Source organism: Kluyveromyces lactis (assembly GCF_000002515.2).
Source record: "Kluyveromyces lactis strain NRRL Y-1140 chromosome C complete sequence".
NCBI lineage: Eukaryota > Fungi > Ascomycota > Saccharomycetes > Saccharomycetales > Saccharomycetaceae > Kluyveromyces > Kluyveromyces lactis.
The window spans coordinates 980403-1007984 of record NC_006039.1 but is presented as its reverse complement, the minus strand read 5'-3'; the positions used below and the strand labels follow the sequence as shown (position 1 = coordinate 1007984).

At 38.6% G+C, this 27582-nt stretch overlaps 13 protein-coding genes across 13 annotated transcripts; 11 read left to right on the top strand and 2 right to left on the bottom strand.

Annotated features, from left to right (window-relative positions):
- Nucleotides 1-409: 409 nt before the first annotated feature.
- Nucleotides 410-1411, top strand: MYG1 (Myg1p; the record flags this gene model as incomplete). Its single annotated transcript, XM_452721.1, has 1 exon — nucleotides 410-1411. The coding sequence occupies one exon, from the start codon at nucleotides 410-412 to the stop codon at nucleotides 1409-1411; it is 1002 nt and encodes a 333-aa protein (XP_452721.1).
- Nucleotides 1412-1677: 266 nt separating this feature from the next.
- On the top strand, nucleotides 1678-2394 carry GCG1 (gamma-glutamylcyclotransferase; the record flags this gene model as incomplete). The annotated part of the gene is made up of 1 exon (XM_452720.1): nucleotides 1678-2394. One exon carries the CDS (start codon nucleotides 1678-1680, stop codon nucleotides 2392-2394), a length of 717 nt encoding a protein of 238 aa, XP_452720.1.
- Nucleotides 2395-2730: 336 nt separating this feature from the next.
- On the top strand, nucleotides 2731-5007 carry STT3 (dolichyl-diphosphooligosaccharide--protein glycosyltransferase subunit STT3; the record flags this gene model as incomplete). Its single annotated transcript, XM_452719.1, has 1 exon — nucleotides 2731-5007. The coding sequence occupies one exon, from the start codon at nucleotides 2731-2733 to the stop codon at nucleotides 5005-5007; it is 2277 nt and encodes a 758-aa protein (XP_452719.1).
- Nucleotides 5008-5177: 170 nt separating this feature from the next.
- LAA2 (Laa2p) lies at nucleotides 5178-5963 on the bottom strand (the record flags this gene model as incomplete). Its single annotated transcript, XM_452718.1, has 1 exon — nucleotides 5178-5963. One exon carries the CDS (start codon nucleotides 5961-5963, stop codon nucleotides 5178-5180), a length of 786 nt encoding a protein of 261 aa, XP_452718.1.
- A 468-nt stretch (nucleotides 5964-6431) lies between these two features.
- ALK1 (protein kinase ALK1) lies at nucleotides 6432-8519 on the top strand (the record flags this gene model as incomplete). Its single annotated transcript, XM_452717.1, has 1 exon — nucleotides 6432-8519. The coding sequence occupies one exon, from the start codon at nucleotides 6432-6434 to the stop codon at nucleotides 8517-8519; it is 2088 nt and encodes a 695-aa protein (XP_452717.1).
- Nucleotides 8520-9051: 532 nt separating this feature from the next.
- KLLA0_C11561g (uncharacterized protein) lies at nucleotides 9052-10119 on the top strand (the record flags this gene model as incomplete). The annotated part of the gene is made up of 1 exon (XM_452716.1): nucleotides 9052-10119. One exon carries the CDS (start codon nucleotides 9052-9054, stop codon nucleotides 10117-10119), a length of 1068 nt encoding a protein of 355 aa, XP_452716.1.
- Nucleotides 10120-11455: 1336 nt separating this feature from the next.
- On the top strand, nucleotides 11456-12367 carry RTS3 (Rts3p; the record flags this gene model as incomplete). Its single annotated transcript, XM_452715.1, has 1 exon — nucleotides 11456-12367. One exon carries the CDS (start codon nucleotides 11456-11458, stop codon nucleotides 12365-12367), a length of 912 nt encoding a protein of 303 aa, XP_452715.1.
- A 981-nt stretch (nucleotides 12368-13348) lies between these two features.
- KLLA0_C11517g (gag-pol fusion protein) lies at nucleotides 13349-14911 on the top strand (the record flags this gene model as incomplete). The annotated part of the gene is made up of 1 exon (XM_452714.1): nucleotides 13349-14911. The coding sequence occupies one exon, from the start codon at nucleotides 13349-13351 to the stop codon at nucleotides 14909-14911; it is 1563 nt and encodes a 520-aa protein (XP_452714.1).
- Nucleotides 14912-15815: 904 nt separating this feature from the next.
- Nucleotides 15816-17153, top strand: NSR1 (Nsr1p; the record flags this gene model as incomplete). The annotated part of the gene is made up of 1 exon (XM_452713.1): nucleotides 15816-17153. The coding sequence occupies one exon, from the start codon at nucleotides 15816-15818 to the stop codon at nucleotides 17151-17153; it is 1338 nt and encodes a 445-aa protein (XP_452713.1).
- A 1567-nt stretch (nucleotides 17154-18720) lies between these two features.
- RIM8 (Rim8p) lies at nucleotides 18721-20439 on the top strand (the record flags this gene model as incomplete). Its single annotated transcript, XM_452712.1, has 1 exon — nucleotides 18721-20439. One exon carries the CDS (start codon nucleotides 18721-18723, stop codon nucleotides 20437-20439), a length of 1719 nt encoding a protein of 572 aa, XP_452712.1.
- A 546-nt stretch (nucleotides 20440-20985) lies between these two features.
- CCT2 (chaperonin-containing T-complex subunit CCT2) lies at nucleotides 20986-22575 on the top strand (the record flags this gene model as incomplete). The annotated part of the gene is made up of 1 exon (XM_452711.1): nucleotides 20986-22575. One exon carries the CDS (start codon nucleotides 20986-20988, stop codon nucleotides 22573-22575), a length of 1590 nt encoding a protein of 529 aa, XP_452711.1.
- Nucleotides 22576-22725: 150 nt separating this feature from the next.
- On the bottom strand, nucleotides 22726-23868 carry END3 (End3p; the record flags this gene model as incomplete). Its single annotated transcript, XM_452710.1, has 1 exon — nucleotides 22726-23868. The coding sequence occupies one exon, from the start codon at nucleotides 23866-23868 to the stop codon at nucleotides 22726-22728; it is 1143 nt and encodes a 380-aa protein (XP_452710.1).
- A 1110-nt stretch (nucleotides 23869-24978) lies between these two features.
- AXL2 (Axl2p) lies at nucleotides 24979-27336 on the top strand (the record flags this gene model as incomplete). Its single annotated transcript, XM_452709.1, has 1 exon — nucleotides 24979-27336. One exon carries the CDS (start codon nucleotides 24979-24981, stop codon nucleotides 27334-27336), a length of 2358 nt encoding a protein of 785 aa, XP_452709.1.
- Nucleotides 27337-27582: the final 246 nt, after the last annotated feature.

Genomic DNA, 27582 nt, shown 5'->3' with positions numbered 1-27582 from the left:
AGCATTAATTGTCCAAAGCAGAACAGAATATCGAAATTCTATTACCCGGATCATACACGTGATAATAAAAACGATTCGATATTTATGTGCTATATATAGCAATCCACCGGCATGAATAGTGTGAATGCCCGTCTGGTAGCCGTCGCAGTGTGCGAATTATTCAATGCAATCCGGAATCAGGATCCAGTATGCAAACTCTCTGGCTCTACAGTGTCGCATGGCCCATCTCTTTTCATATTTCTTTTGTCAGTATTTGGAAGAATACTGAGAATGAAATCCAAAAAGATGCGATGAGATGAAATGAGATGGACTGGGATGGAACAAGAAGTATTATCCTTTGGAGATTTCTCTGCCTCAAATAATAATTTTACAGTATCATTGATATTACTTTAAGTAACATTGAGCTTATATGAGTGTCTCACAACCATTGAAGAAAGCAAAAATGTCCTTGAAACAAATTTGTACCCATTCTGGTTCATTCCATGCTGATGAAGCATTGGCCGTGTACATGCTACGTCTGTTACCACAATGGAAAGACAGCAAGATAGTCAGATCTAGAAACCCAGAAGACTGGGAAGCTAGCGATATTGTTGTTGATGTTGGTGGTAAATACGATAACGGTGTCAAGTTTTTCGATCATCATCAAAGAGGCTTCTCGGAGACTTTCAATGACAAGTATAAGACCAAGCTATCCAGTGCGGGTTTGGTTTATAAGCATTTCGGTAAGGAGATAATTAAAGAACTTGGTCCTGGGTTGAATGAAGATCAAGTTGAATTGCTATACGATAGAGTCTACAGCCAGTTTATCGAAAGTTTGGATGCCAACGATAACGGTATCGACCAATTCGATACCGATGTTGAGCCAAGATTCAGTGCCAAGGCAATCACTTTGCCAAGTATCATCAGCAGATTCAATCCAGAATGGAATAAAGAGAGTTCTGACGAGACTTACTACAACCAATTTTTAAAGGCTTCTGGTTACATCGGTACTGTGTTCTTTGATCTTGTCAGTGGGTACATCAACTCGTGGTTGCCAGCCAAGACTCTAGTCATCGATGCTGTCAAGAACAGATTTAACATTGATGCAAGTGGTAAGATTATTGAATTGGCTGAATTCTGCCCATGGAAAGAACATTTATTCCAAGTGGAACGTGAAATGAATATCGAAAATACCATAGAGTTCGTTATTTTCCCAGATACATCTGGTTCTTACAGAGTTTCTACGGTCCCAATAACTTCAACCTCCTTCGATTTCCGTAAGGGTCTACCAGAGCCACTACGTGGCTTAAGAGATGAAGAGCTAAGTGAAAAGAGTGGCTTATCAGGCTGTGTCTTTATTCACGCTGCAGGATTCATTGGTGGTGCTAAACCCCGCGATTCTGCTATTGGTTTGGCGAAGATGTCATTGTGAATTCTTCATTCTAGCACGCCTACTTAATTTTGTAATAGTATATAATGCATTCAAGTCATCAATGCCTCTATTTATTGTAAACAACCTTTTATACCTTTCTCAAGATCTTTTCCTTCCTTATCCATCAGTCATGTGGGACATACAAAAATATTCGGTTCGGAAAGAATTTAGTCAGACCTCAGTGACACCTAGCTACAATAAAGAGAATAAGATAGCACCCTCACAAAGCGTCAGCACGACCACGTATCTAAGTGATTTTAAAAGGTATGACTAAGGGCTCAGAAGGGATTTGGGTGGTTGGATATGGGTCTTTAATTTACAAACCTCCACCTCACTGGAAATATAAAGTCAACGGAATTGTATATGGGTTCAAAAGAAGATTTTGGCAATCGAGTATAGACCATAGGGGTACACCAGATTCACCAGGTAGAGTTGCGACTTTGATCCCATTTGATGGTATCACGAATAATGCTGAATTTGAAAAGGATCTGCGAACCTGGAATTCTAAGGTCGTAGCCAAACAGGATGACTTAAAACTTTTAGCAGTAGCTTATTATATCCCACCAGAACATGCTCAATTCGTGACGGAACATCTAGACGTGCGTGAAAAGAACGGATATACTGCGCATAGAATTTTCATACATTTGCAACCCCCAAAAAGCGAGCCACTGGAGTTACAAGCACTATTACATAAACTTCCCGTCCATGAAACAACGGGCAAACATATTTTAGATTCGCTGGTTTACATTGGAACTTCGGATAACGAGGCCTTCATCGGCCCAGAGGATATTAATGTCACTGCAAAAGTGATATCACATAACCTGGGGCCTAGCGGACCCAATTACGAGTACTTGAAGCTCTTACATGATTCATTGACCGAGATGGCAGATGAATTAGGACAAAGTCTCGAGGAAATTGAGGATTCGTACTTAGATTCTTTGCTGAAACAAACAGAACAGCTGAGAAGTATTGTCCAGAGCTAATGTACTGAATCATACACTCAGATATATATATATATATATAGATAGTAAACATATTGACATGTATACTCATGAAGTGGTTGTTTTACACCTAGACACCCCATAGTTTTTCATTTCCTGCCACGTTAAAGCGATCTGTCCCTGCAATATTGGCCCAAAATAAAACAAAATAAAACTGCAGAGAAATATTAAAGATGGCTCGGTAAATGACAACGTATTGGTTTAAGAACAGAGTTGCAACGAACCTAAGAAATAGAAGAGTGTTTTGAAACGCAGACGGAGAGTTGATTGAGAACATTCCAATCAAAATATATAAATAGTGGGAACTTTGTTTACAGTATGAAACAATCCACGCTTCTAGCATTGGAGGGTTTCCAAACAGTACTCAAGGCCCTAATCTTTATTGCTATCTTTGGTGTGGCAATCTCTTCACGTTTGTTCTCAGTGATTAGATTTGAGTCTATTATCCACGAGTTCGATCCATGGTTTAATTTCAGAGCCACCAAATATCTAGTCAGTCATTCATTTTATGAGTTTTTGAACTGGTTTGACGATAGGACATGGTATCCCCTCGGCAGAGTTACCGGTGGTACTTTGTATCCTGGTTTGATGACAACTTCTGGTGCAATTTGGCATATACTTCGTAAGATTGGTTTGCCAATTGATATTCGTAACATTTGTGTGTTGTTCGCACCTGCATTCTCAGGATTCACCGCTTGGGCCACGTACGAGTTTACTAAAGAATTGAAAGATTCTAGTGCAGGGTTATTAGCAGCAGCTTTTATGGCAATTGCCCCTGGGTACATTTCTAGATCTGTGGCCGGTTCTTACGACAATGAAGCCATTGCCATCACCTTACTAATGGTAACGTTTATGTTCTGGATCAAAGCTCAGAAGACAGGTTCTATATTGTACTCCATGTTAGCAGCTTTGTTCTACTTCTACATGGTATCAGCCTGGGGTGGTTACGTATTTATTACAAACTTAATACCACTACATGTTTTCATTTTGATCTTGATGGGACGCTACCAATCGAAACTATATTCTGCTTATACTACATGGTACGCAATTGGTACTTTAGCTTCAATGCAAATTCCTTTCGTGGGATTTTTGCCAATTAGATCTAACGATCACATGGCTGCATTGGGTGTTTTTGGTTTAATCCAAATTGTTGCACTAGGTGACTACATCAAATCTCAAGTTTCAGGTGAAAGATTCAAGGTTGTTATGTTCATTTCATTAGGATTGATTATTTCTATTGGTATTTCAGGCCTGTTCTTTTTAACTTACATGGGTTACATTGCACCATGGACAGGTAGATTCTACTCTCTATGGGACACTAATTATGCCAAAATTCATATACCTATCATTGCATCTGTGTCTGAACACCAGCCTCCTGCATGGCCCTCCTTTTTCTTTGATAACCAATTTTTGATTTGGTTGTTCCCAGCTGGTGTCTTCTTGTTGTTCCTAGAACTAAAGGATGAACATGTATTCGTACTGGCTTACTCTGTTTTATGCTCATACTTCGCTGGTGTGATGATCAGATTAATGTTGACATTGACTCCGATTATCTGTGTCACTGGTGCGATTGCAATTTCTAAACTATTTGACATTTATTTGGATTTCTCTGTCGCACTTTCTACCAAATCTCCCAAAGACGTGAAGTCAGTTAAACTCGATAAGGAGAAAAAGGAAACATCTGATTTAGAACAAGAAGATGATGACTATGAAGCTGAATTGGTTGTGGATTATGAACCGTCTTCTAAAGCGCGTTGGTTTGACATTACTGCTAAGGCCGTTGTATCATCCACCTTTTTGATGTACTTATTCCTCTTTGTTTATCACTGTACTTACGTGACATCCAACTTCTACTCTTCCCCATCTGTGGTCATGCCATCTCAAAATCCAGACGGATCGGTTGCTTTAATTGACGACTTTAGAGAAGCATATTACTGGCTACGTATGAATACTGCTGAAGATGCCAAAGTTGCAGCTTGGTGGGATTATGGTTATCAAATCGGTGGTATGGCTGATAGAACCACTCTAGTTGATAATAACACTTGGAATAACACCCACATTGCTATTGTTGGTAAGGCAATGTCGTCTCCAGAAGAGAAAGCTTACGAAATTTTGAAGGCTCATGACGTTGATTATGTGTTGGTTGTGTTCGGTGGTGCTCTAGGGTATAGTGGTGACGATCTTAATAAATTCTTATGGATGGTCAGAATCTCTGAAGGCATTTGGCCAGATGAAGTGAAAGAGCGTAATTTCTTCACAGGCAGAGGTGAATACCGTGTTGATGCCGACGCCACAAAGACAATGAAAGATAGCTTAATGTACAAGCTATCGTACCATGATTTCCCATCTATATATCCAAATGGTGTAGGTCATGATAGAACCCGTAACCAAAAGATCACTAACAATGAAGTTGGCCCTCTTGACTACTTTGAAGAAGTATTCACTTCTGAAATCTTGTTGGTCAGAATTTACAAGCTGAAATCTCCAGATTCCTTAGGCAGAGATCATGGCGAAGCTGCCAAATTTGACAGAAACTTACAAAGTGGAGTGAAAAAGAGATTAGTGAAGAAACCAGAATTAGAACTAAGAGTATAGGCATTTCACTTGGTCTTTCTGTAAACTGAAAACAAATAACAAATCATACAACTAAATTAAAGGATAACGCCTTCGTTGATAAAGTTAAACATATATATATTACAGATATAGATATATACAATTCCTAACATTTCTCAAAGAAGTAAATAACATCAGGAAGATAGTTATCGTTAAAATTTCTTTTTAGATTTGGATTTGTGCTTTCTCTGGTATTCTGCAATTTCCTCTCTTCGTATTCTTTGAGTATGACCTACCAAATTTGTAATCAATTCCTCATATGTGGCCTTATCCTTTAATAGTTCCTGTTCTTCATTCTGTAAACTTTCCAAATCAAGCAATACAGTCTCAATGGCATCTATTAATTGATCATGAATCACCGGCAATTCATTTCCAGGGATAGTTTGAAAGTCTTGATAAGAGAGAAGCTGCGACAAATCTGCATCTGGTACACCTTCTGCATTGAGTTTCTTATATCCCAATTGTTCTAAGGATTTCTGATCTTGGTCTTCCTCTAGCTTCAAGTATAATAAGTCCTGTATTACATACTCTTCTTTTTCCTCTACTTCTTCTTCTTGTGGCTCGTCAATGTTCAAAGTCTGTCTTAGAAGCTTCTGAAGTGGTTCTCTACGCCATTGAACAGGCGGAAGCGGCTTGCCGTTCGGAAATAGGGCATCGTACACTTTCCTAGTCTTTTCATTCTTCAAAAGGTCTTGGAAGAGAACGTTCTTATCTCGTATTTCAATACCTCTTTCCTTAGCTGCCAATATCTTCCTCATACAATCGAATAACACTTCAACGGCAGTAAATGCTTGTTGGGGTTCACTCTCTGCATTGGCATCTGCTGTACCTTCTTTAGTATGTTCATCTTTATTGGTAGAAGGTGCAGTTTCTTCAATAGTGACTGTACCTTCACCGAAATCACCGAAATCACTATCGCTATCACTGTCACTAGCCATTAGTATATAACCACTATCTTTAGAAGCTCACTGACTCAACTGAACGGAACAAACCGTTTATTATCCATTGAACCTTATGTTAATCATCATCATCATCATCGCTGCCTTCGTACGGATACATGATGAGACGTTCCAGATTTGAGTCTTTTGCCGGAACAATAAGACATAACGTCACGTGATTATACCACGTGACTCAGACTTCACGAAAAATCCGAAGTGTGTTCCTTTTTATTTTTTCGCTTTGTTTACCAAACAAACCGGGAAACCACAACAAACAGGAACAAAGCAGCTTTCCCAAGAAATTAATTTAGTTGTAATCTTTCGAAGTCTCAAAATTCTCTGAGATATATATGCAAGGATTTTGTAGGGTCAGCCAAGATAGAACTATAGATCTGCATCATTTAAGGATTTGTTGTTTGATATAAACAGGTAGAGTACTGCTACAGTGTGTAATCGAGGGACAGGACGATGGTAGTTGAGGTAGCAAGAATGGATTTTGAGACTTCATTCGATGAGTATAGCATTGGAGAATCTGCGAAACGATTCATTGCCCTTGAAGTTTCTGACCATGAGGACGATTACAATTCATCTGTCGATTCATTCCATGAGAGTAACATTGGGTTTGTGGCTGATGTAGACACTGAACGCGTTTCACAAAGTGCAGCCGTTGCACCAACTTTAGAGCATGCTTCCATAACAACTGGCCAAGAAGAGACAGGGAAAGGGGACTCAGTTAGCGTAGCATCAACTTCCGGCATCGAACCACCACTTGCAACAAGTAACGGTAATAGTGCTGGTAACATTAGACCACATAAGGATGAGAAGAAGCGGTGGTCCTTTATTTCAACTAATAGTTCCAGTAAAAAAAGGTGGTCTACTTTATCATTTGTTAGCGATACAAAATCAAACAAACGGTTATCCGTTGTTAGCACCGAATCTTCTTCGAAAAGGTCCAGTGTACAGTCACTGAGCAAACAATCTTCAACAAACAAATTAAAACGATCCAGCACCGGTGCGTCACTGAGATCAATGTTTAACAAGATAGCGTTGAAAGATGAGGATAAAGAAAATTCAGGGGTCATGTTGGCTCATAAGAGAGGACAATCCACAACGTTGGCTAGTTCTTTTACTGTTTCTGCTAAGGCACAACCCACTCCTTCTGCTAGGATTCCATTAAAACCAATTAATCAGAACAACAAACGCGAACAAAGATTTAGCACAATACCAATGTCACCATCTATGGATAACATGAGTATGTTTTCGCAACAAAGTAACTCATCTATGGGTACTAGGTGGAAGTTTTGGAAAAGAAAACAGGATTGCCCACAGGATTCCCGTTTCATGCAAGACTCCAATATATCAATGCGTAACAAATCATCTCTTTCAGATCTTAGAAAATCGATCTTCCAAAACTCTATGATGGGCCAATCAGAGCCAACTCAAGATTTGAAATCAAGAAGATCACATTCTTCTTTGCAGCACAAAAGCTCGCATTCTTCTTTGAAGCAGAAAAGTTCGCATCCATCTTTGAAGAAATTGCATAGCAGAAGAAATTCCAGTATAGCATCCAACGATTCGTCGGCCCCACAGATCTCATTGCCAATCCCTGATCAAGTTTCCAGAGATAAGATTAGGACCAAACTAAGACATTCAAGCTCCTTGATCTCTATCAATAGTAATATATTGGGAGGCTCCGTCATTATTGCGGAAACTGATGAATATGATGAATCTGTGTTGCAGCAAATGCTGGATTTATGCACTGTGAAAGAGATTCTACCTTTTACCAATTCACCGCATCTAAGACAATTGGATCATTACATCTATATTGATTCCAATGATTATACCATTTATAAAATCGTTCCTTTGGACAACGATGACAGAGAGTGCAAAATGACAAGACAGATGAGGCTACAAGAATTGCAATTGACCATGCTCATGAACGGAACACCAGGTTTTGTCAACGTACTGGATGTTAAAATTATCAGAAGGGAAGATGATCAAACTTTGTTTTTGGTATACCACATGAAAAACCACGGGAAAAGTTTGAATCAACTCATATCAAATGAACATCGGAAATTCAGTGTCACAGAAATTAAGGATATAATCACTCAATGCATAAGAATCCTATACGTAGCTGAAACGAAGTTCCAATTCGAACATAGGCTGTTGACATTGGATCACGTTTTGATCGACTCTTCTAAAAATATAACACTGGTGGATTACAAATTGTCCAGGGTAAAATATGGATCGCAGGTATTGTTTACAAGACTCGACCATCCGTTATTCTTTGAATTCCGTAAGGATTACAACACAGTGCTTCAATGGCTCAGACAATCTATGACCGTAGACAGCTGGCCATTGTTCCATCCAAAGACAAATTTGGTATGGGTGAATTATGTAGTGACAAAACTACAGCACAATTGCAAAGACCCGCAAACTCCTTCTCCATTGTTGAATAAAATACAATCTAGCTTGGAGTCCACCAAATCCCGAAAACTCTGGAAACGTCATGATGGACAAATCGAAAGCTGTGCTGATATAGTAAGTTTTTTGTGACTTGTTTACTGATTAGCATATCTCCTTCGAAAATGGTTCAATACCAATTAACACTGTACTAAATAAATATAAATAATCAAAAAAAAAGGACTTTGCCGTAACTGTAGTATAGGACAAGGATATGGTTAGAACAGTTCCTTCTGGATTGAGACCAACGAACCAGCGGTACTTACAGTTGTTCTCAAAAACCCCAGCATGTTAAAAGAACACTTTCGGGTAACCGCTTTAGCGGGGGCAATGAGTGCAGCTTCTTTGAATATCAAGGAACCTGACTCTTTTTTTTTTCAGTTTTTGGAGGCGAGAAATTAATTTTTGGGAACAAAGAACCAGAAACAAGATTCATAGGCTTGTCTCGTTATTATTTACTTTTGATGAAATACATTAAGGTTGAGAAATATTGATGAAAGCTAGCAACTAAGATAAGTGACATATATTGAAAGGAAGATCGATACATACTTACTATCTGGGTTATTTCTGTTTCTGCAGTACTGTCAGAACTTTTCTTATTTTCTATCAAATACTACGACTAATAATGGACGCTAGTGCATTTGAGATTGATTCTGGTTTAACTGGGATTCCTTCTGAAGATACCGCTGTTGGCGTTTCAGGTGGTAGAGTTACAAATGAGGAATCTGGAAAAAGGTTATCGGGACATGACCAGCAGAATGGAAGCATGCATCATCACAACCAGACTAATGGCAGTATCGCTTCAAAGAATGATAGAAGATTCATTGCACGTGACTGGTTTAATATCAATTCAGATAGAGACTGTGAATTGATGCAAATATTTATCGATCAATTGAACAGCTCCAACCATGTAAATTACTCCAAGGCGTATTTGCTATTCAAGGAAAGGACTGGATTCCCCTTTTCCGATCCCAAACACATGCGTAAGCGGATGGATCAAATAGTGTACACTTTCAAGACTCAAGGGGAGATGTTGCCAGAAAATGTCAAACAGATAATATCAGAATACAACACTGCGTTGGAGGCTGCTAAACAAAGGGATAGCTCAAATCGGAAAAGGTTAAGTCTCATGGAGCCTCTTGAAATCGATGATGGTAATATCACCGGTAACAGCAGCGACGAGGACTCACACGCGATGGTATCTAACAGCAATAAAATTGGCATCAGAAACAATTCCTTGTCGTCCTCGAGCCATTTCTACCACCATAACCACCACAATCCGCAGCAACAACGTATTCACAACGATCTACATCGTCTCAGCTCATCAAATCTGATAAGGAAACGGAAATTTAGCGGTACTTCTTCACCCACAGATGATATTACCAACAAAACTTTGAACAAAATAAATGAAAACGTTGAGAAGTTAACCAAGATGTTGGAAAGTCACGACGCGCTACTCAAAAAAGTTGTTAGATACTTGGATATCCAGCATTCAAGGACCGATGATACGGAGAGTACTCAAAGTGACCAAAATGATGGTTCCAACAATGCTGCTGCTGCTGCTGCGGCCGCCGCTGCTGCCGTCTCGGCAGCAAGCAACGTCCTAAACCTAAACCCTTCCCTTTCAGTACCTGACATCGACCCCAACCATGATCCAAATGTGTACAGTAATGGTCACGTGAACCAGAGGTAAGACAAATAACAGAACAAGAAGTGGGAAATTACAATAACTGTTGAATTCGGAGTTCATCTACCCACACCCACACCCCCACCCCACATCCACCTCATCTCACAGGCTGGATAAACACTCAATGAATACGGAGATAATCTTCTTCTCAAAACTGAAAAAAAATCAAACACCGCTCACTGACCGTAACAACGGGTACTACTTCTAACTAAATACTGTATAAGGCCTAGAATTGACCCATAACGTTTCTAAATGTATTATAATGATAATCCCATCCTACAATCCCCCTTCTACTAGAACAAGGACCGTCCAAAATTTAGGTTTTGAATGACAATCAACATTCCGTCTTTCACAGCATCCTTGAACGAGCCACATCCCTGCCAACTACTCACCCCCGGCTGACTCTAAGAGTTTCCACGAAAACTAAGACCAAGACCAAAAATAAACCAAAAAAAAAAAAAAAAAAAATGACCTGGTCTTTGTAAGCCTTACCTGCATACAAGAAAAATGTTAACTAAAAATATTAAGCCTCGTTATTACTTACAAATCTCTCAACAGGCCGAACCCTATCAAAGTCTCAACGTAAATTCGTAGTCTCAACGGAAGAAGAAAAAAAAGGAAAATGCTCTCAATTGACTCTGTAATTCCTAACCTTTGTGACAGCTTTCTGTCACGCTTCGTATAAGATATCACTTCTGTTGAATGAAACTAAGAAAAATCCATCAGTTACTATGGAAAAATCAAGAACAAAAAGCGTAAAGATGACAGCTATACAGGAAAAGTAAGAGTAATGGTTTCGTCAATGACAACTATTAGGCTTAGATCAAAGCATTGGAAATGTGTCCTGATGTTGAGCTAATGTTGAATTGATGTGCCTGATACGATCAACCATGCAGTATAAAAGTATCCTGCTAATTCCCATTGTTTATGAGAAACATTTAGTTGCACGTTTTTCACTTTATATGCCCAATGTATATATATCATTAATAATTACTGATATGTGTATATACGTATTATTGTTAGTTTTTGTAAGCTTGTGTTTGATCTTTGTAATACAGTAGGAAAGATAAAAAAAAAAGACCAAAGAGGAAAAAAGAAAAAAGCTGATTAATCCTTTGTCCCCTTAAGTCATTCACATATAGATAACGATTTGGATAGTGCAAGACGTGAAGACAAGACAAATTAGTTAAAAGGAGAAGTTAGTTAGAAACTAAAGGCAATAGGATAAAAAGACGTTAGAAAGAGAGAGATCATTAATATTGTGGTAGCGATTTCTCGAGAAGTTTAAAAAACAAATCTGAAAATTACAAAAGGTTGAACTATTCTTAAGAGATTGTCAAAGATGAATATGAACAGACCACAGTTGAGTACGGAGTTAAGTGAGAATAAGTTTTTAGGATTGAAGAAACCAGATCAAAAAGGTATGAGACCACAAGATACCATTGCTGTTGTTACTGATAGTGAATCAGAAGATGACTTCAGGAAGAAGCCTTTTTTTAGGGTTCCCTCCCCTGGCAAGACTGCAAAGCGGACTAAGCGTGGGTCACAATCATCGGCTTATAGTACACCACCATCTCCTGGATCATTCCATCCTCCTCATCATTCTGGTAGACGCTTGTCAAGCGAGGAGATTATCAATCAAATGGAAAAAGAACAAGATGCGATGGTGATGAGACTGTTGAAAGAGATAGATTTGTTGAGAGAGGAGAACGTACGGTTGAGGCGGTCTTTGAACCAATTGTCAAGTAATCTGCATAATTCGGACGTTTCAATGAGTCTCGACCCAGTGTCGGCATCCAGACCGAATTCCTCGAGCTCTTCGTCCTTAAGTCAGTTACAATTGTCGTCACAACAACAGTCGACGTCAGGCTTACTGGGCGTTGGAATGGGTAACATAACAGGTACTTCTAGTGCGGCAAATTCAAGACGACCATCTTCGTCATCACAACTGCTGGATAACTTAACACCAGAATTGCAACGGAAACGTAACTCAGTTACAAAAAACGAAATTGATTTCATGGAAGGTTACTCCCCCACTTTGAGAACTGGCAGCACAATGTTAACTCCGAATTTATCTACAGGTATCGAATCTTTACCACGCAGAGCATCCTCTATTATGTGTGGTTCAAGAAGGAGACGATCATCTGGCAGACCTATGGAAGAGTCAGATACAATGTCGTTGTCTCCCTCTTCTGTTAGCAAGATACCGAAAAGAGCAGGCTCTCCTACAACTTCAGTTACCGTTGCAAGATGAAGCAAAATTATACTTATTATTTTCAATTCTATTAAGTGAGGTTACAGACCCTCCCGTTTCCCCTACTAGTTCGTAAGGATCACATATGAGAGGTCCAGGTAAGATGGGTAATTTAGCCTTTGCTTTTTTTTTTTTCATTACCCAATTTCAAGTTGAATTCTATTCCTAAATAGTGGATCCCCACGGTTTTCTCCCATCTCCCCTTATATATATTACCCACTATGGTGATAACCTTCGGTGGCTAGAACTCTCTATTTTACCGCTTATACACTACATAGATTTAAATTTACTCACCGTTCTTTTACCGAAGTAAGAACGATTCTACTCCCCTTCTGCATCCTGTAGGTGTGCTTGATAGAACGGAAAATTTAGAAAGGATATTTTTTAGTACGGTATAATAGTGAGTATGTTTCAGGATGATCTAAAACTTTGAAAATGTGATCAGTGACTGTTTCATCTGTGTGTGGTCAATCTCCTGAAGCTTATTCACGCTATTAGGCTGGTGACTTCTTTTTTTTTGACGTTCTTTGTAATTTCCTTTTCTGGTTATAATGACAGACTGAAATCAACAATATTTTTGGTAGACAAAGAGGCGATAGATCTGTATCCTGTGTTGGTTTGCAGAGGTCAAAGTAAAGCATAGAATTCCGAAGCAGCTTATTTCTGCGATAGAAGGCTGTCAGAACAACAAGCCAACTACAAACTATAAACAGGAAACAAATAAATAGATGTTTTCATGTAACTCGTGTTTCTTGTTGAAACGGGACGACTATTAATTTTGACCTAGATTCTGATCGTATGTATCGTGATTCATGTCAGTCTTATTGTATATAAAGTGACTGAATTCTACCGCTATCGAAAACTCTTTATGGAAACTAATCCTTATTCTGTTTCTACTTTAGCCAACTTGGTTTGATACTTATTAATTTCAGGTAGACCCTTCAGTATACAACAACTCACATCGCAATACCTTAAATTAAAATGCTATTCCCTGTTACATTCGCTTGGTTTTTGTTTGCAGGTGTTTTTGCCCAAGCACTTTCCACAAAAACTTTTACCAGTACTCTGACATCTACTTCACAAATTTGTCCAGATTGCACTACGATCACTAGTTACTCCACGATGCCAGAGCCGACAACAGAAGATGAGCCATCAACTATTACTTCAACGATCTGCCCTTCATGTACCAGGCCTTCTACAGAGGTTACAACAAAATCATCAACTGAGCCAGAAGAAACTACTACGGAACCAAATACTACCGAAAGTTTAACGGAGCCGGAGACAACAGACTGCTGGAGTACTGAATCAGTGCCTGAAGATACTACTTCAGAGGAAACTACTACCTCTGAAGAACCTTCTACTTCAAAATTGATTACTTCCTCAGAAGAAACTATCACTTCAGAACCACCTTCCACCTCGACTGAATTGACCACCTCGGAAGAACCTATTACGTCGGAAGAAACAACAACTTCGAAAGAAAGCGCCACGTCGGAGGAAAGTTCCTCTGAAACTGAAATCAGCTCTTTCACCACCCTTGAACCAAAATCAAGCACTACTCCAGAAGAACCTGTAACCTCAAGTACATCCACTATTTCTACAAGTACTATATCCACATTGACTTCTACTGTATGTCCAAGCTGCGACACCCATAGTACTTCCACTACGCTTTCAAGCAGCTCCTCTTCTAGCTCCTCAAGCATGATAAGTTCTACCACAGACACTGATTCTGAATCAAGTACTTCTTCCGTCACTACCATAGCACCACCACCATCTTTTACCACAACTCTCCCTGATACAACCCCGTCCACATTGAGTAGTTCGACTGGACGTACCGAATCTGAAACAATCCCATCTACCGCTAGCATTTCTACTGAAATTACTGAATCTGAAACTACTACTCTTCCAACCCCCATTCCAACGACCTTGAGCACAATTATTACTTCTGATATCTCTACGACTGAGACGGAAATATCAACTGAAACGACTATTGTATGCTCCAATCGTGAAGAATGTGCAGATACTGTAACAAGTGACACTCCAGTCCTTGAAAGCACAACTTCTGAGTTAATCCAAACAATTACAACATCAGAAATAAAAACTGATTCATTTAAAACTACTGAACCAACTATTGAATCAAGTATTGAAACAAATGTTGAGGCAAGTACTGAATCAGGTACCACCGAAACAACAGAGATCTATTCCACACCACTTTCAGAAACTACCATCACATCAGAGAACTGTTATGGAACACGCTGTACGACTGTTACAAGTACAGTCACTGTTCCAGTCACTGATCTAACAACTTCAACTTCACCATCAAACTCTTCACCATCATCAGCACCAAATGAAACTACGGAACCTATGGAACCTTCATTGGAATCTTTTACCTCTCAAGCACCAAAAACAGACACAGAACAAAGTTCTTCTACGGTAAGCTTTGGAGCAGTTTCTTCGATTTCAATATTTCAAGGTGTTGCTTCTTCCATAAACGCAAGATCTTCAACAATATTTGGAGTATTTCTGGGATTAATCTCTCTACTCTGAGTTTATTGCGAAGAATAAATACAATTGAGAAATTATTATCGGGCATCAATCTCATCGTATTTAAAGCTCTAACCCAACACTAACCATTTCAAGTTCATTCTTACCTTCAATTTTGACACAAACATTAATTTAAACACTGATATATCTGCATCTCTATTTCTCCTGTTTTACTTAAAGGAAGCAAATCCTTTGACCCTAAATATTTTTTCCCATGTTCTTTCAACACAAGGTGGGTGCACTATCGATTATAAAAGTCTCTCGGTTTTTTTCTATAAGTATATTGGGCAATGAACTAAGAAATTATTGAGGACAATTATAAAGTGTATTTTGTGACGTATACCTTTATGTACTTTTTAATAGATTACAAACTAACATCAATACTCTCTCGTAATTTAAAACCATTTTCACTATAATTTAATAACTATATGTCATGAATATCTGCTTTGTAGGTTTTCTTCATCTATTCATCACTGATTATTCACAGTTGACATTTCATCAACTGCCATCGGATCAGAGGAATACAACCTTGGAGAGAACGCAGTCGCGCGCCAGAAATTAAAAGAACCCATACCTCGCACCAAATTATCACGAATTTTCATGGTAATTTCTTTTCAATAAAAAATGTGATGAAAAGTTTTTTCAGTGAAAAAAACCCAAACAAAAACGGAAAAGAAACGATTTAAGTGAAAAATTATTGTCTCTGTACTCTTCAGCTCATCGCATTGGAAAAAGAAGTTTGTTATAAGAGAAGATAAGTTATACCTGCTCAGTAACACTTCTTCATTAACTAACATTTATTGATATAACGCTATTTTGAAACGCAATTCTTGTAGCATCGAGTCTTGTTGATTATCTATTAACAGAGTACAGAATAATATCATCGCTCAAACATACAATTCACATAATGGGTAAATCAACTGACAAGAAGGTTTCCAAGAAGGTTTCCAAGAAGGACCTAAAGCTAAAAAAGAAGCAAGATGAAAAGAAGGTGAAGGCTGTTGAACCAGAATCTAGCTCCGATTCCAGCTCTGATTCTAGCTCTGATTCTAGCTCTGATTCTAGCTCTGATTCCTCTTCTGATTCCGATTCTTCTTCCTCTTCTGACTCTTCTGACTCTTCTGACGAAGAAGAAGAACCAAAGAAGGAAACTAAGAAGGAAGAATCTTCCTCTGATTCCGAATCCTCTTCTGATTCTGATTCCGAATCTGAAAAGGAAGAAGCTAAGAAAGAAGAATCCTCCGATTCTGACTCTTCTTCCGACTCCTCCTCAGACTCCGACTCTGATTCTGACGAAGAAGAAGAAAAGAAGGAGGAAAAGAAGAAGGAAGAATCTTCCGCTTCTTCATCTGATTCTGATTCTTCATCTGATTCTGACTCTTCATCTGATGACGATGAAGAAGAGGAAAAAAGCTCTAACAAGCGTAAGGCTGATGATGACGAAGAGAAATCTGAAAGCAAAAAGCCAAAGACTGAATTGGCTGGTGAACCAGCTACTATTTTCGTTGGTAGACTATCATGGTCCATTGACGATGAATGGTTAAAGACCGAATTTGAACCAATCGGTGGTGTCATTAGTGCCAGAGTTATGTACGAAAGAGGTACTGACAGATCCCGTGGTTATGGTTATGTCGATTTTGAAGACAAATCCTACGCTGAAAAAGCTATCAAGGAAATGCACGGTAAGGAAATTGACGGAAGACCAATCAACTGTGATATGTCTACCTCGAAGCCAGCTGGTGCTCCAAGAGACGACAGAGCAAAGAAGTTCGGCGACGTTCCATCTGAACCATCTGACACTTTGTTCTTGGGTAATTTGTCTTTCGAAGCTGACAGAGACAACTTGTACGAGATCTTTGGTAAATATGGTGAAATTGTTTCTGTTCGTATCCCAACTCACCCAGAAACTGAACAACCAAAGGGTTTCGGTTACGTTCAATACGGTAGTATTGAAGATGCCACTAAAGCCTTTGAAGGTCTACAAGGTGAATACATTAATAACAGACCAGTCAGATTAGACTACTCCATTCCAAAGCAAAACTTCGGCAACAACCAACGTGGTGGTTTTAACAGAGGTGGTTCTGACAGAGGTGGAAGAGGCGGTAGAGGCGGCAGCAGAGGCGGTAGAGGTGGCTTCGGTGGTAACAGAGGAGGTAGAGAATTCAGTTCCGGTTCTAACGCTTCTCCTCTAGGAGCTACCAGACAAACTGCTTCCTTCCAAGGTACCAAAAAGACCTTCGATTGAATTTTTGAATACTTAATACACAAGAGTTAAACAAAGTTCATTCCTCAAAGTCGAAAACACTTTTCATTATCATCCTAACATGCTCTTGGGAATAAAGAAGATCATTTCTCATCCATTGAAACAATAGAGTGTCAAAAAATAAAAATAAAAAAAAATTAAATCACAAGAATAACCATTCGTCATCTTATTTGTATCTATAGATCAACAACTGATTCATTGTAAACTTCACTGAATCGCATTCATCTTCTATTTTCTTATTTTATTTTCTTTAAATCATTTGTATATGTGTGTATAGTAGCTTTTAATATTTTTTGAACTAGAAGTCTGCGAAGAAGGTCTATGGAAAAGAGTCTCGAATCTGTGCATTTTGTAAAATTAAGCTTCATCTTTGAATCTTGTTTTAAAGGTGTAGAAAAAAGAGAAGACAAGTTTCAAGACAATTGACTGCATTACAGAATCCCTTAATACACTCGTATGACAGTCGTAACCCACCTCAAAAGATATGGACAATTTGAGAGCCACACATACACGCACACACAAACTGAAAAGAAGAATTTTAGCTACGAATATTGTGGAGGTGTATCCAAAGGTATGTAATAATCGATATTTATGCCGCAATTCAATGAGATTGCTAGGTTACATAAAATCGGTGTCATTATCTAGTGAATTATACTACAAACTGAAGCAAACTTAACGACAAAACGGCTTTTATAGGCAAAAACTCGACGGAATAAACATTCCTTTTTTTTTTTAGTTCTCCATTCCATTTAAAATGCGTTATAACAATCGAAATCCAAGTGAAAAACTCAATTTCCGGATTAATCTCTTGGCTCTTTTTCTAAGAGGTTATTTTTTTTGGTCTCCCTCGTCTTTTTTATCACTTGGCTGGTTGTTTTCACTCCTCTTGTTTGCCAATTACTATCAGCACACGTTGATGTGATATATATGACCGTACTTCACATCCCTTACAAATTGTCAGTTTGTTCTCAAACCGAAACCCGTACTTGGCAGCCTTTCCTGTCCCGTACTTGAAGATAAAACATATGTATGTACATGCCCAATGACTACTTATTTCCGACTTTGATCAAAATCAAGATAATAATTTACTGAATGATAAATATTGGCAAACAGTATAATCCACCTGATTCTACAGTTAAATTGCCATGCTTTCGTGTCCAGTCGGGCTTTAAACATTTTTTTTCTTTTCTGTTTCGAGGGTGTGCTATGGTTTGTTACTCAGCTATTACCAATTTTTTTTTCATTCTTCAACTTAATTTTTGAATAAATTTCCATTCTTTAATGGCTTTCTTGCTTAGAAAAAAAAAGTAGAGAATAGTCTAAAACTTGCACTGCGCCATTATATAACAGCATGGATCTTCGAGTATTTACTATCACGGATATATAAACCAAACGAACATAGAGTCCAAAGGGTGAAACAAGATAAGGGAGAGCTTTAGATTTTTGAAGACATAATTGTGCTTAGGTTGTGTGCCGGCTTGTATTTTTCTTTCGTGTTCCTTTCGTTTATTTTTGGCCTCCATATAAGAGCTTAAAGTCGAATTAGACCATGGGATTATTTGATAAACTTCTGCGGTCGAACGAACGAGCTGAGCGAGGTTCTCCTAGTGCATTTGTGGTGAGTAGCTTCGATTCAGTGAGCAATGCTGGCAAGAGCTCCATTTTCAAGCACTCCGGTATGAAATCGTACATTTTGGAGTTTGAAATTGTACTTGATGATGTGCACAGAGTGTGGAAACCGAACGAGACTATCAGTGGGACTGTGAAGCTTCGATTGAGAAAAGATGTGCCTAATGTTTGGATTAAACTTGCTCATATAGGAGAGTTTCAACTCCATTCCAATAACCCGATGACCGCAGGTTCTCTAAAATCGAAATACTCTGATACAGTGTTTTGCAGGTCCACGAGTATTTATGGTAGTGAGGAGAATCCATTACACTTGACTGGCGGTGAACACAAGTTTCCATTCTCTTGTAAAATTAATGGTAAGAACTTGGTGAGCTCGATAGATTTTAAGAAGGGTTCCATAAGATATTGGGTTCAAGCAGAGCTTCATGCCCAAAAGACGCCTCCTATCTTTTGCAAGCAGCATTACCAGTTGATTGTGCCAATAGACGTCGGCCAATTACCAAAGCCAAATATCAAGACGGTGGTCTTACAATCACCCAACTCAAGCAATAATGGAATCCATGTTAGAAGACTTATGGCAGCAGGTTCTGCAGACCCACAAGACGGGGCTTCGTCTCTGACTAGGAAAACAGGCGGATCCTCTACTATCACTAATGGTTCATCAAGCTCAAATAATTCAGGTAATTCCAACGCTTCCATGCTCGCTGATAACAAGACTGTCAAGATCTCGGTAGAGATTCCCTGTCTAGGATACACCATCGGAGAAGAAATTCCGGTTAAAGTCCACGTCACTCATTACAAACAATACTTCCACCCTGCGGGGTTGATTGCAACGTTGGTCAGAATCTCTCGGGTTTCAAACCCTAGAAATACAGAACAGATCGAAACATTTAGAAAAGATATCTGTCAAGGTGTTGCCCCATTATATACAGACCCCGAAACGCATGAAGCTGTTATAATGTTGAAACTAAAGGTTCCATTAGACACCTTCCCGAGTTTGGATTTAAAGAATAAGTTCTTCACTTTCCAGTATTACGTGGAGATCCTAGCAAATTTGTCAAGGAAGAATTTGGTATACACAGAGTCCAATAGACTTGTGGGTGGACAGAGAACTAGTAGTATACCGATGCCGTCGAACAAGTTTTCGATGTTCCAAGACCTCTCAAACCAGGGTGAGGTTACTGCTGGCGAAGATGATTCAGTAACGTTTTTCCAAGATTTGATTAATGTAGACAGACTCAAACGTCTAAGAAACGTTACAGGTATGTCAATCGAAGTTGTGATCGGAACACACAGAGAAGAACATGAGCCTGAATCGCCCACAGTGGACCGTCTGGATTCCCATTCTATCAACCAATTACCTGATGATGTGGATGCAGTTTACAACCAATGCTCTAGCGCTGAATCTCCAATAGACGAAGCTTACGACTATTTGTTACATAGACATAACGGGCCATCACCTTCCTCTCGTATCTTCACGGATACGGATATGACTTTGTGCTATCCGGCTGACCCTGTTCCACTGTATAGTCGTGGATTAGATGACTTCACTGGGTGTTCAATGTCAGGTGTTACAGATGATAAACAAGAACTAGAGCAAATGCGGTTGAAAGAATTGGAAAGCGAACCGCCCATATAATAAAAACAGTTATGAATAAGTTATCTCATAAAACTATATATAAGATATAATGCATACCCTAATCAATATACGTCGACAAGAGATCCCTTTGCCTGAAACGAGTAATGAGAACACATATTCTGGCATCAATGATCATTTAATATTTAAAGAACTCAAAATGACTTTCCAAGTTGAATTTAGTAATACCGTTTAAACAATGCACAATTAATAATTATTTGTTTGGTATATAAAACGCCATTACAGGTGTCATTTTTCGACCCAGCAATTACCGAGAGTTGCTATCAATGAGATCGTCTACCCCAAATTTGCGGACTGAAATGATGATAGAAGCAATGTTAATTATGATGTTTTCAGGTATTTCCCTTTCACGTGACGTTATATGCCTGTAGTTGATTTTTCGTCAGAAAAAAAAAAACTACTAAATTGTATGAAGATGGAATAAGTATGTTTGCAGAATACCAGATAAAATATCACGGTGGCCAATTCTTTTTGATCATCCTCTACTTCCAACAAAGTTAGCAACAGTCCGCCAAACATCAAGTAAGAATGAGCGTTCCGATTTTTGGGGATCAAGTTACCGAAGAAAGGGCTGAAAATGCTCGTATGAGTGCTTTTGTCGGTGCCATCGCTGTAGGTGATTTGGTGAAAACTACTCTAGGACCAAAAGGTATGGACAAGCTACTTCAAAGTGCATCTAACAACACTAGCATGGTAACAAATGATGGTGCTACTATTCTTAAATCGATTCCATTGGACAATCCCGCCGCTAAAGTTCTTGTGAACATTAGTAAAGTCCAAGATGATGAAGTTGGTGACGGTACTACCAGTGTTACAGTTTTAAGTGCTGAGCTATTGAGAGAGGCTGAGAAATTGGTCGAACAAGGAAAAATCCACCCACAAACCATTATTGAAGGTTTCAGAATTGCATCTGCGGCTGCTCTATCAGCATTGGAGAAGGCCGCTGTGGATAACTCGAATAATAAGGAAGAGTTCTACAACGATTTGATCAGCATTGCAAACACGACACTTTCATCTAAAATTTTGTCTCAAGATAAAGATCATTTCTCAAAATTGGCAACAGATGCCATTCTCAGATTGAAGGGTTCCACCAATTTGGAACATATTCAAATTATCAAGATCATTGGTGGTAAGCTTTCTGATTCTTTCTTAGATGAAGGATTTATCTTACCAAAAAGATTTGGTAGCAACCAGCCAAAGCGCGTGGAAAATGCTAAAATTTTGATTGCCAACACTTCTCTAGATACTGACAAGGTCAAGATCTTTGGTACCAAGTTCAAGGTTGATTCTACGTCTAAGCTTGCAGAATTAGAGAAAGCTGAACGTGAAAAAATGAAAAAGAAGATTGAAAAGATTGCTAATTTCAACATCAACACGTTCATCAACAGACAGTTGATATACGACTACCCTGAACAAATGTTTACAGATCTAGGAATTAACTCCATTGAACATGCTGATTTTGAAGGTGTGGAACGACTAGCACTTGTGACTGGTGGTGAAGTTGTTTCGACATTTGACAATCCAGAAAAATGTAAACTTGGTGAATGTAAGCTCATCGAGGAAATCATAATCGGTGAAGAAACTTTCACAAAGTTCAGTGGTTGTAAATCTGGTGAAGCTTGTACTATTGTACTAAGAGGTGCAACCGAACAAGTATTAGACGAAGCTGAAAGATCTCTACATGATGCTTTATCTGTCCTTTCACAAACAACAAAAGAAACCAGAACTGTTTTGGGTGGTGGTTGTGCCGAAATGATTATGTCAAAAGCTGTTGACACAGTAGGGCAAAATGTTGAAGGTAAGAAAGCACTTGCTGTAGAATCTTTTGCAAAAGCCCTAAGACAATTGCCTACTATTCTTGCGGACAACGCTGGTTTCGATAGTAGTGAATTGATCACAAAGTTAAGATCTTCGATTTACAACGGCATGAGTACATCAGGTTTGGATTTGGATAACGGCACCATTGCTGACATGAGAGAACTAGGGATCGTGGAAAGTTATAAATTGAAAAGAGCTGTAGTAACCTCAGCCAGCGAAGCAGCCGAAGTCCTCTTGAGAGTGGATAATATTATCAGGGCTAAACCAAGAACAGCCGATAGACAGCACGGTCATATGTAAATTAATTAAATTAGTACTAAGCAATCACCACAAACGTTTAAATTTCGTTCTAATATCCAAAAAGTTAAGCTAAGAAGTGAATTATCATTATACATGAAACAACGTAGTTCAAAATTTACTCCAGAAAGTATATAGGGTAGGTCAATAACCTCAGTAAAGAGATTGCACCTCTATCTTCAAATTATGCAGTTCCGACTTCTTTGTTTTCAGGTACTCCTCCAACATTTGTACTTGCTGCTCAATACTCTCTATATCATCCCTCAAACCTCCAACATCAACGCTTTCTGAAGAAGTATTGGAATTATTGACAAGGTTTTTTTGGTATTCCAAGAACTGTTCTAACTGTTGTTTTACTAATTTCATTCTATCATTTGAGTCATTATGAGAGGTGGATTGTTGCTGTGCTGACGATAATTCAGAGTCAATATTTGCCAATTCCCTTTGAAGTCTGACTACTTCCCAATCAGTTCCCTGAGTAACAGAAAAATCAGTACCACCACGTTTTGGTATTTGGTAAGATGAAGAGTTAGATGTGGATAGTGTTGGCCTTCTTACTTCGCTCTGCTTGGAAGACAAATCCGTGGAAACTCTAGTCTTTGTAAAAGTTTCTTTCAATGCTGAAGGTAAATGTGATGGTATTGGGCAAGCATAGTCGTTCACTTGTCTCAGAATATGAATAAAGTATAGTGCTGGATCCTTATCTATGGAAGTGTCAAGCTTAGGATTAACCAAACGCCACGTTTTTTCTAAATCTTGAGATGATAGATTGATATACTTCGATCTAACGGCGGAGGATAGTGAAACATAAGATACACTATTGTCTCTAGAGGTTATGGCTGATTCATAAATTGATTCGTATTGTGACTTATCATCTCTTGATATATACCAATCAACTTCTTTTTGATAATCGTCTACAGCTGGCGAAGATGTCGGAACATTGACCACAGAACTTGTTTCTGCTGTTCCGCTACTACGTTCAGTTTTTCTTTGTTTGACTAATTCGGCTTTTGAACCGGGAATCAACCAATCTGGCAATTCATCTGGTACAGAATCTATGTTTTTATTAACCATGTCAAATATCATTCTCATACAAATCACAAACTCTTCAAAATCTAGTTGATCATCATCATCGATATCGGCCAAAAACCATATTTTGTTAAGTATCGAGGTGTCCAATTTAGAATTGAAAAGGATAGGCAGTACTTGATCATGGGTCAACTTATTTTCCACCGGTTTCAATCCGGAGAAAATTTGCCAATACTTTTTGATCTCAAATTGTTCAAGCTTTGGCATCTTAAATTGGTATTTGAATTATCTGTGGAGTCAAGCGCGATTAAAATAGAGGTCAGATATCAAATTAACACTGAGCTCAAACGTAATGTTTTCTTTGAAGTATGCCTGCGTTACTCACAATCAGTCAAAGAGACAGGAACAAATAAAACAAGAATATGTTATACCTGCTATCGCTCTAGCGTGTTCTTCGGTTTGAATCGTTTGGAACCTTATCTACTTCAATAAATTGCAATTTAAACCTTTTGGATAGTTCATCGTATTGATCTTAACAGTAATATCACCCATTTCAGTGCTGAAAGAAAATCAAAATTCCATTGACCTACATTACAAAAAGGGGAAGTCACGTTATACGTAACACACGTGACCTTGAATAATAGTCAAACAACCCCTCACGTGACAAGAATTTGTATCTGTTTTTTTTATATCTTTTTGGTGGATGCTACTGGTTTACCCGGTGTTCGCGTTATATCCTATTTTGGTAACACATTTAGAGAAATCGCGAAATGTTTTAAGGATGCCAAAAGAAGAATTATAAGTGAATCTTCAGAACTTTGAGGTAGGTGAGAATTTGGGGGACCAGAAGTAGAATGTGAGATGAAAAAAGCTAAGACAGGGTTGTAGAGGATTTCGATTGTTTCCAACTGGCCCGTTAGTTTACTGAGAAGTAATACCAAAATATAATAATGGTTTTTCCTGTCTTGCAACTGTGATATTTTTGGTGTCTTTCAATTAATATTCATATATTTCACGAGATGAGGGCTCCCGCCTTAAATAAAACAAGATGTATTCTCAGGGCCCATTCGTTTCTTCCTCATCTTAACGGTTCTGCAATCCAGTAACGCTTTTACGTTATACTATCCATTAACTTTTGAGATAGAAGGAGCAGCACTAACTGTCCGATCGCTACGTTGTTCATTGATCCATTCATTCACTCCTTGACAGCCTTCATCTGAAAGCAATAGCAGAGAGAGAATTAAGAGCTCAAGAAACGCATACAAGGAAAATTGGAACTAAGTTTACTCATAGTTGTTCAACTGGACTTTAGTTTTTAATTTGGAATAAGAGAAATTACACGAACGGAAATTAGTTCATTATACAGGGTTTAGGGTTATGAAGACTGAGTTGCTGTTGTCTTCGGCGCTGTCACTTCTCTTTGCCGTCGCATCAGCTTCTGTATACGAAGCTTATCCTATTAACAAACAGCTTCCACCAATTGCAAGAGTTGACGAGGATTTCCAGTTTAAAATCTCTAATGACACCTTTAAATCAACTAACGAAGGATCCGTTCAAATATCATATGAATCTTCTGAATTGCCAAATTGGCTTTCATTCGATAGTAGTTCTTTGACTTTTTCAGGTAAGGTCTCTTCCGACTTCCTTGATGATAACGAAGATACGAAATATTTCGACATCATACTTAAAGGTACGGATTCAACCGATTCCGCATCCTTCAACACGACTTTTCAACTGGTGGCTACCAAGAAATCAGGAATTTCTTTAGCCGACGACTTTAATCTATTAAACCTTTTAAAGAATTATGGTTACACTAACGGCAAAGATGCGTTGAAACTGTCTCCTGGAGACATATTCAACGTCACTTTCGAAAGAGATAATTTCGATGTTTCGAGTAATGATTCTGTGGTCACTTATTATGGCCGTAGTTCCCAATACAATGCCCCACTGCCAAATTGGGTCTTTTTTGATGCCAACAATTTGAAATTTAGTGGATCAGCTCCTGTAGTCAATTCTGATATTGCCCCAGAAATGGATTATTCTTTCAACCTAATTGCAACAGACATCGATGGATTCTCGGCTGCGAGTATTAATTTTCAAATTGTTGTCGGGGCGCATAGGCTAACAACATCTATCGAAAATACATTGATAATAAATGTTACTGACAGCGGTTCATTCTCTTACCCAGTGCCTCTAGACTATGTCTTCTTAAATGATGAAGTCATTTCCAAAGACGACCTGGGAGATATTAAACTGGTTGATACTCCAGATTGGATTTCAATAAGCGATAACTACACTTTGGAAGGAACTCTTCCATCGAATGAGAGTGATTATGACTTTCAACTCTCGATTTATGACAAGTATATGGATGTGGTGTACCTGAACTTTGTTATTGAATCAACTCAGAATTTATTTGCCATATCATCATTTCCTAGCGTTAACGTAACCAGAGGCGAATGGTTCCAATACGCATTATTGCCTTCCCAATTCACATCTTTTGATGAAACAACGGTGTCTGCTAACTACAGTTCTCAAGCTAATTGGTTGCGTTTCCAGTCATCGAACTTGACATTCTATGGAGAAGTCCCCGATGATTTCGATGATTTAAGTATTGATATTGTCGCCTCACTTGGCTCCAAAATGGATAGTTTAGTATTGAAAATGGTCGGAATCGACGCTAAAAATAGCACCAAGACCCAAACTTCTTCATCTGCTTCACATACTGCCACTTCGAAATCAACAGCGTCCTCAACGTCAACATCATCTACAAGTCAAAGTAGCTCTTCTGCATTACTTCCTAATAATAAAAAAAGCAAAAGCACCAACATTGTGGCTATTGTTTGTGGCGTTGTAATCCCAATTGTTGTGCTTCTAATTCTTTTGATCATATTTCTGTTATGGAGAAGGAGACGTAACGAAAAGAAAGAAAACGATAAGGAAAAAATGGCTATCAGTGGCCCTGATCCAAAAAATCCTGCTAACGATCCAAATGCCTGTGGAGATGTCAACCCATTCTCAGATGAAAATACTTTGGACTCGGGTGAAGTATCCACCGAAGCAAAAAGGTTAGCAACCTTAAATGCTATGAAGCTGGACGATGTCAGTAATTCATCGACCATGACATCGTTAGATGAAAAAGTATCCGCCGACTCAGTTTACCAGGACGCAGAAATGGCAAATAGCAGGGACATGCTTCTTCAGAGGGATGACGAATCTTCTGTATTTGATGATAAATACAGATCATCCTCGGTTTATTTCCAAAATGCTCCAAGTCAGCGTAAATCATGGCGTTTTTCAAAAAACAAGATTCAACCTGATGACAGAACTATGAGACAGAGTTACGCATCATTGAACACAGTCAGCACACAAGAGCTTCTGAATAGTGAACTTAAGAACGATAGCACCTTACCACATGATCCACGGAAGTCAAGCTTAGGTCTGCGTGATTCAGTGTTTTGGAACAAGGACACGAATTCTTCTTCTCCTTTAAAACCCGTCTCTGAAAATGACATAACCGAATCTGCTGCAAGAACGGATTCGCAGTCGCCACACAGCTCTATGTCATCAGATGGATTAATACCAATGAAACAACAGGATGGTCAATACAAATGGGTTACTAACGATCAACCTGTACGAAAAAAGAGTACTAAACGGGTGGGTTCAGTTCGTGAGCAAGCTGGTGTCAATGTCTCCAATGTGAATAATTTTACTGGCGAATCTCCTGAAAGAATGTGAGTTTTATGACCAGCCCAATCTTTATTTCTCCATCTTTGCTTCACTTATGAAACAGATGTAATATTATGTATTAACTTTATTAAATATTTGGACTTGTATAACACTTTTTATGGATTCAAAATTCAATTCTTTGTTCAGAAGTGAGCACAACGTATCCATGAGTTCGTTCATGATGTCAATGAATGAGAGGATTGGAAAAAATCAATTGACAGTGGCATGTAAAGATTCTGTTAGCATAGCATTGAA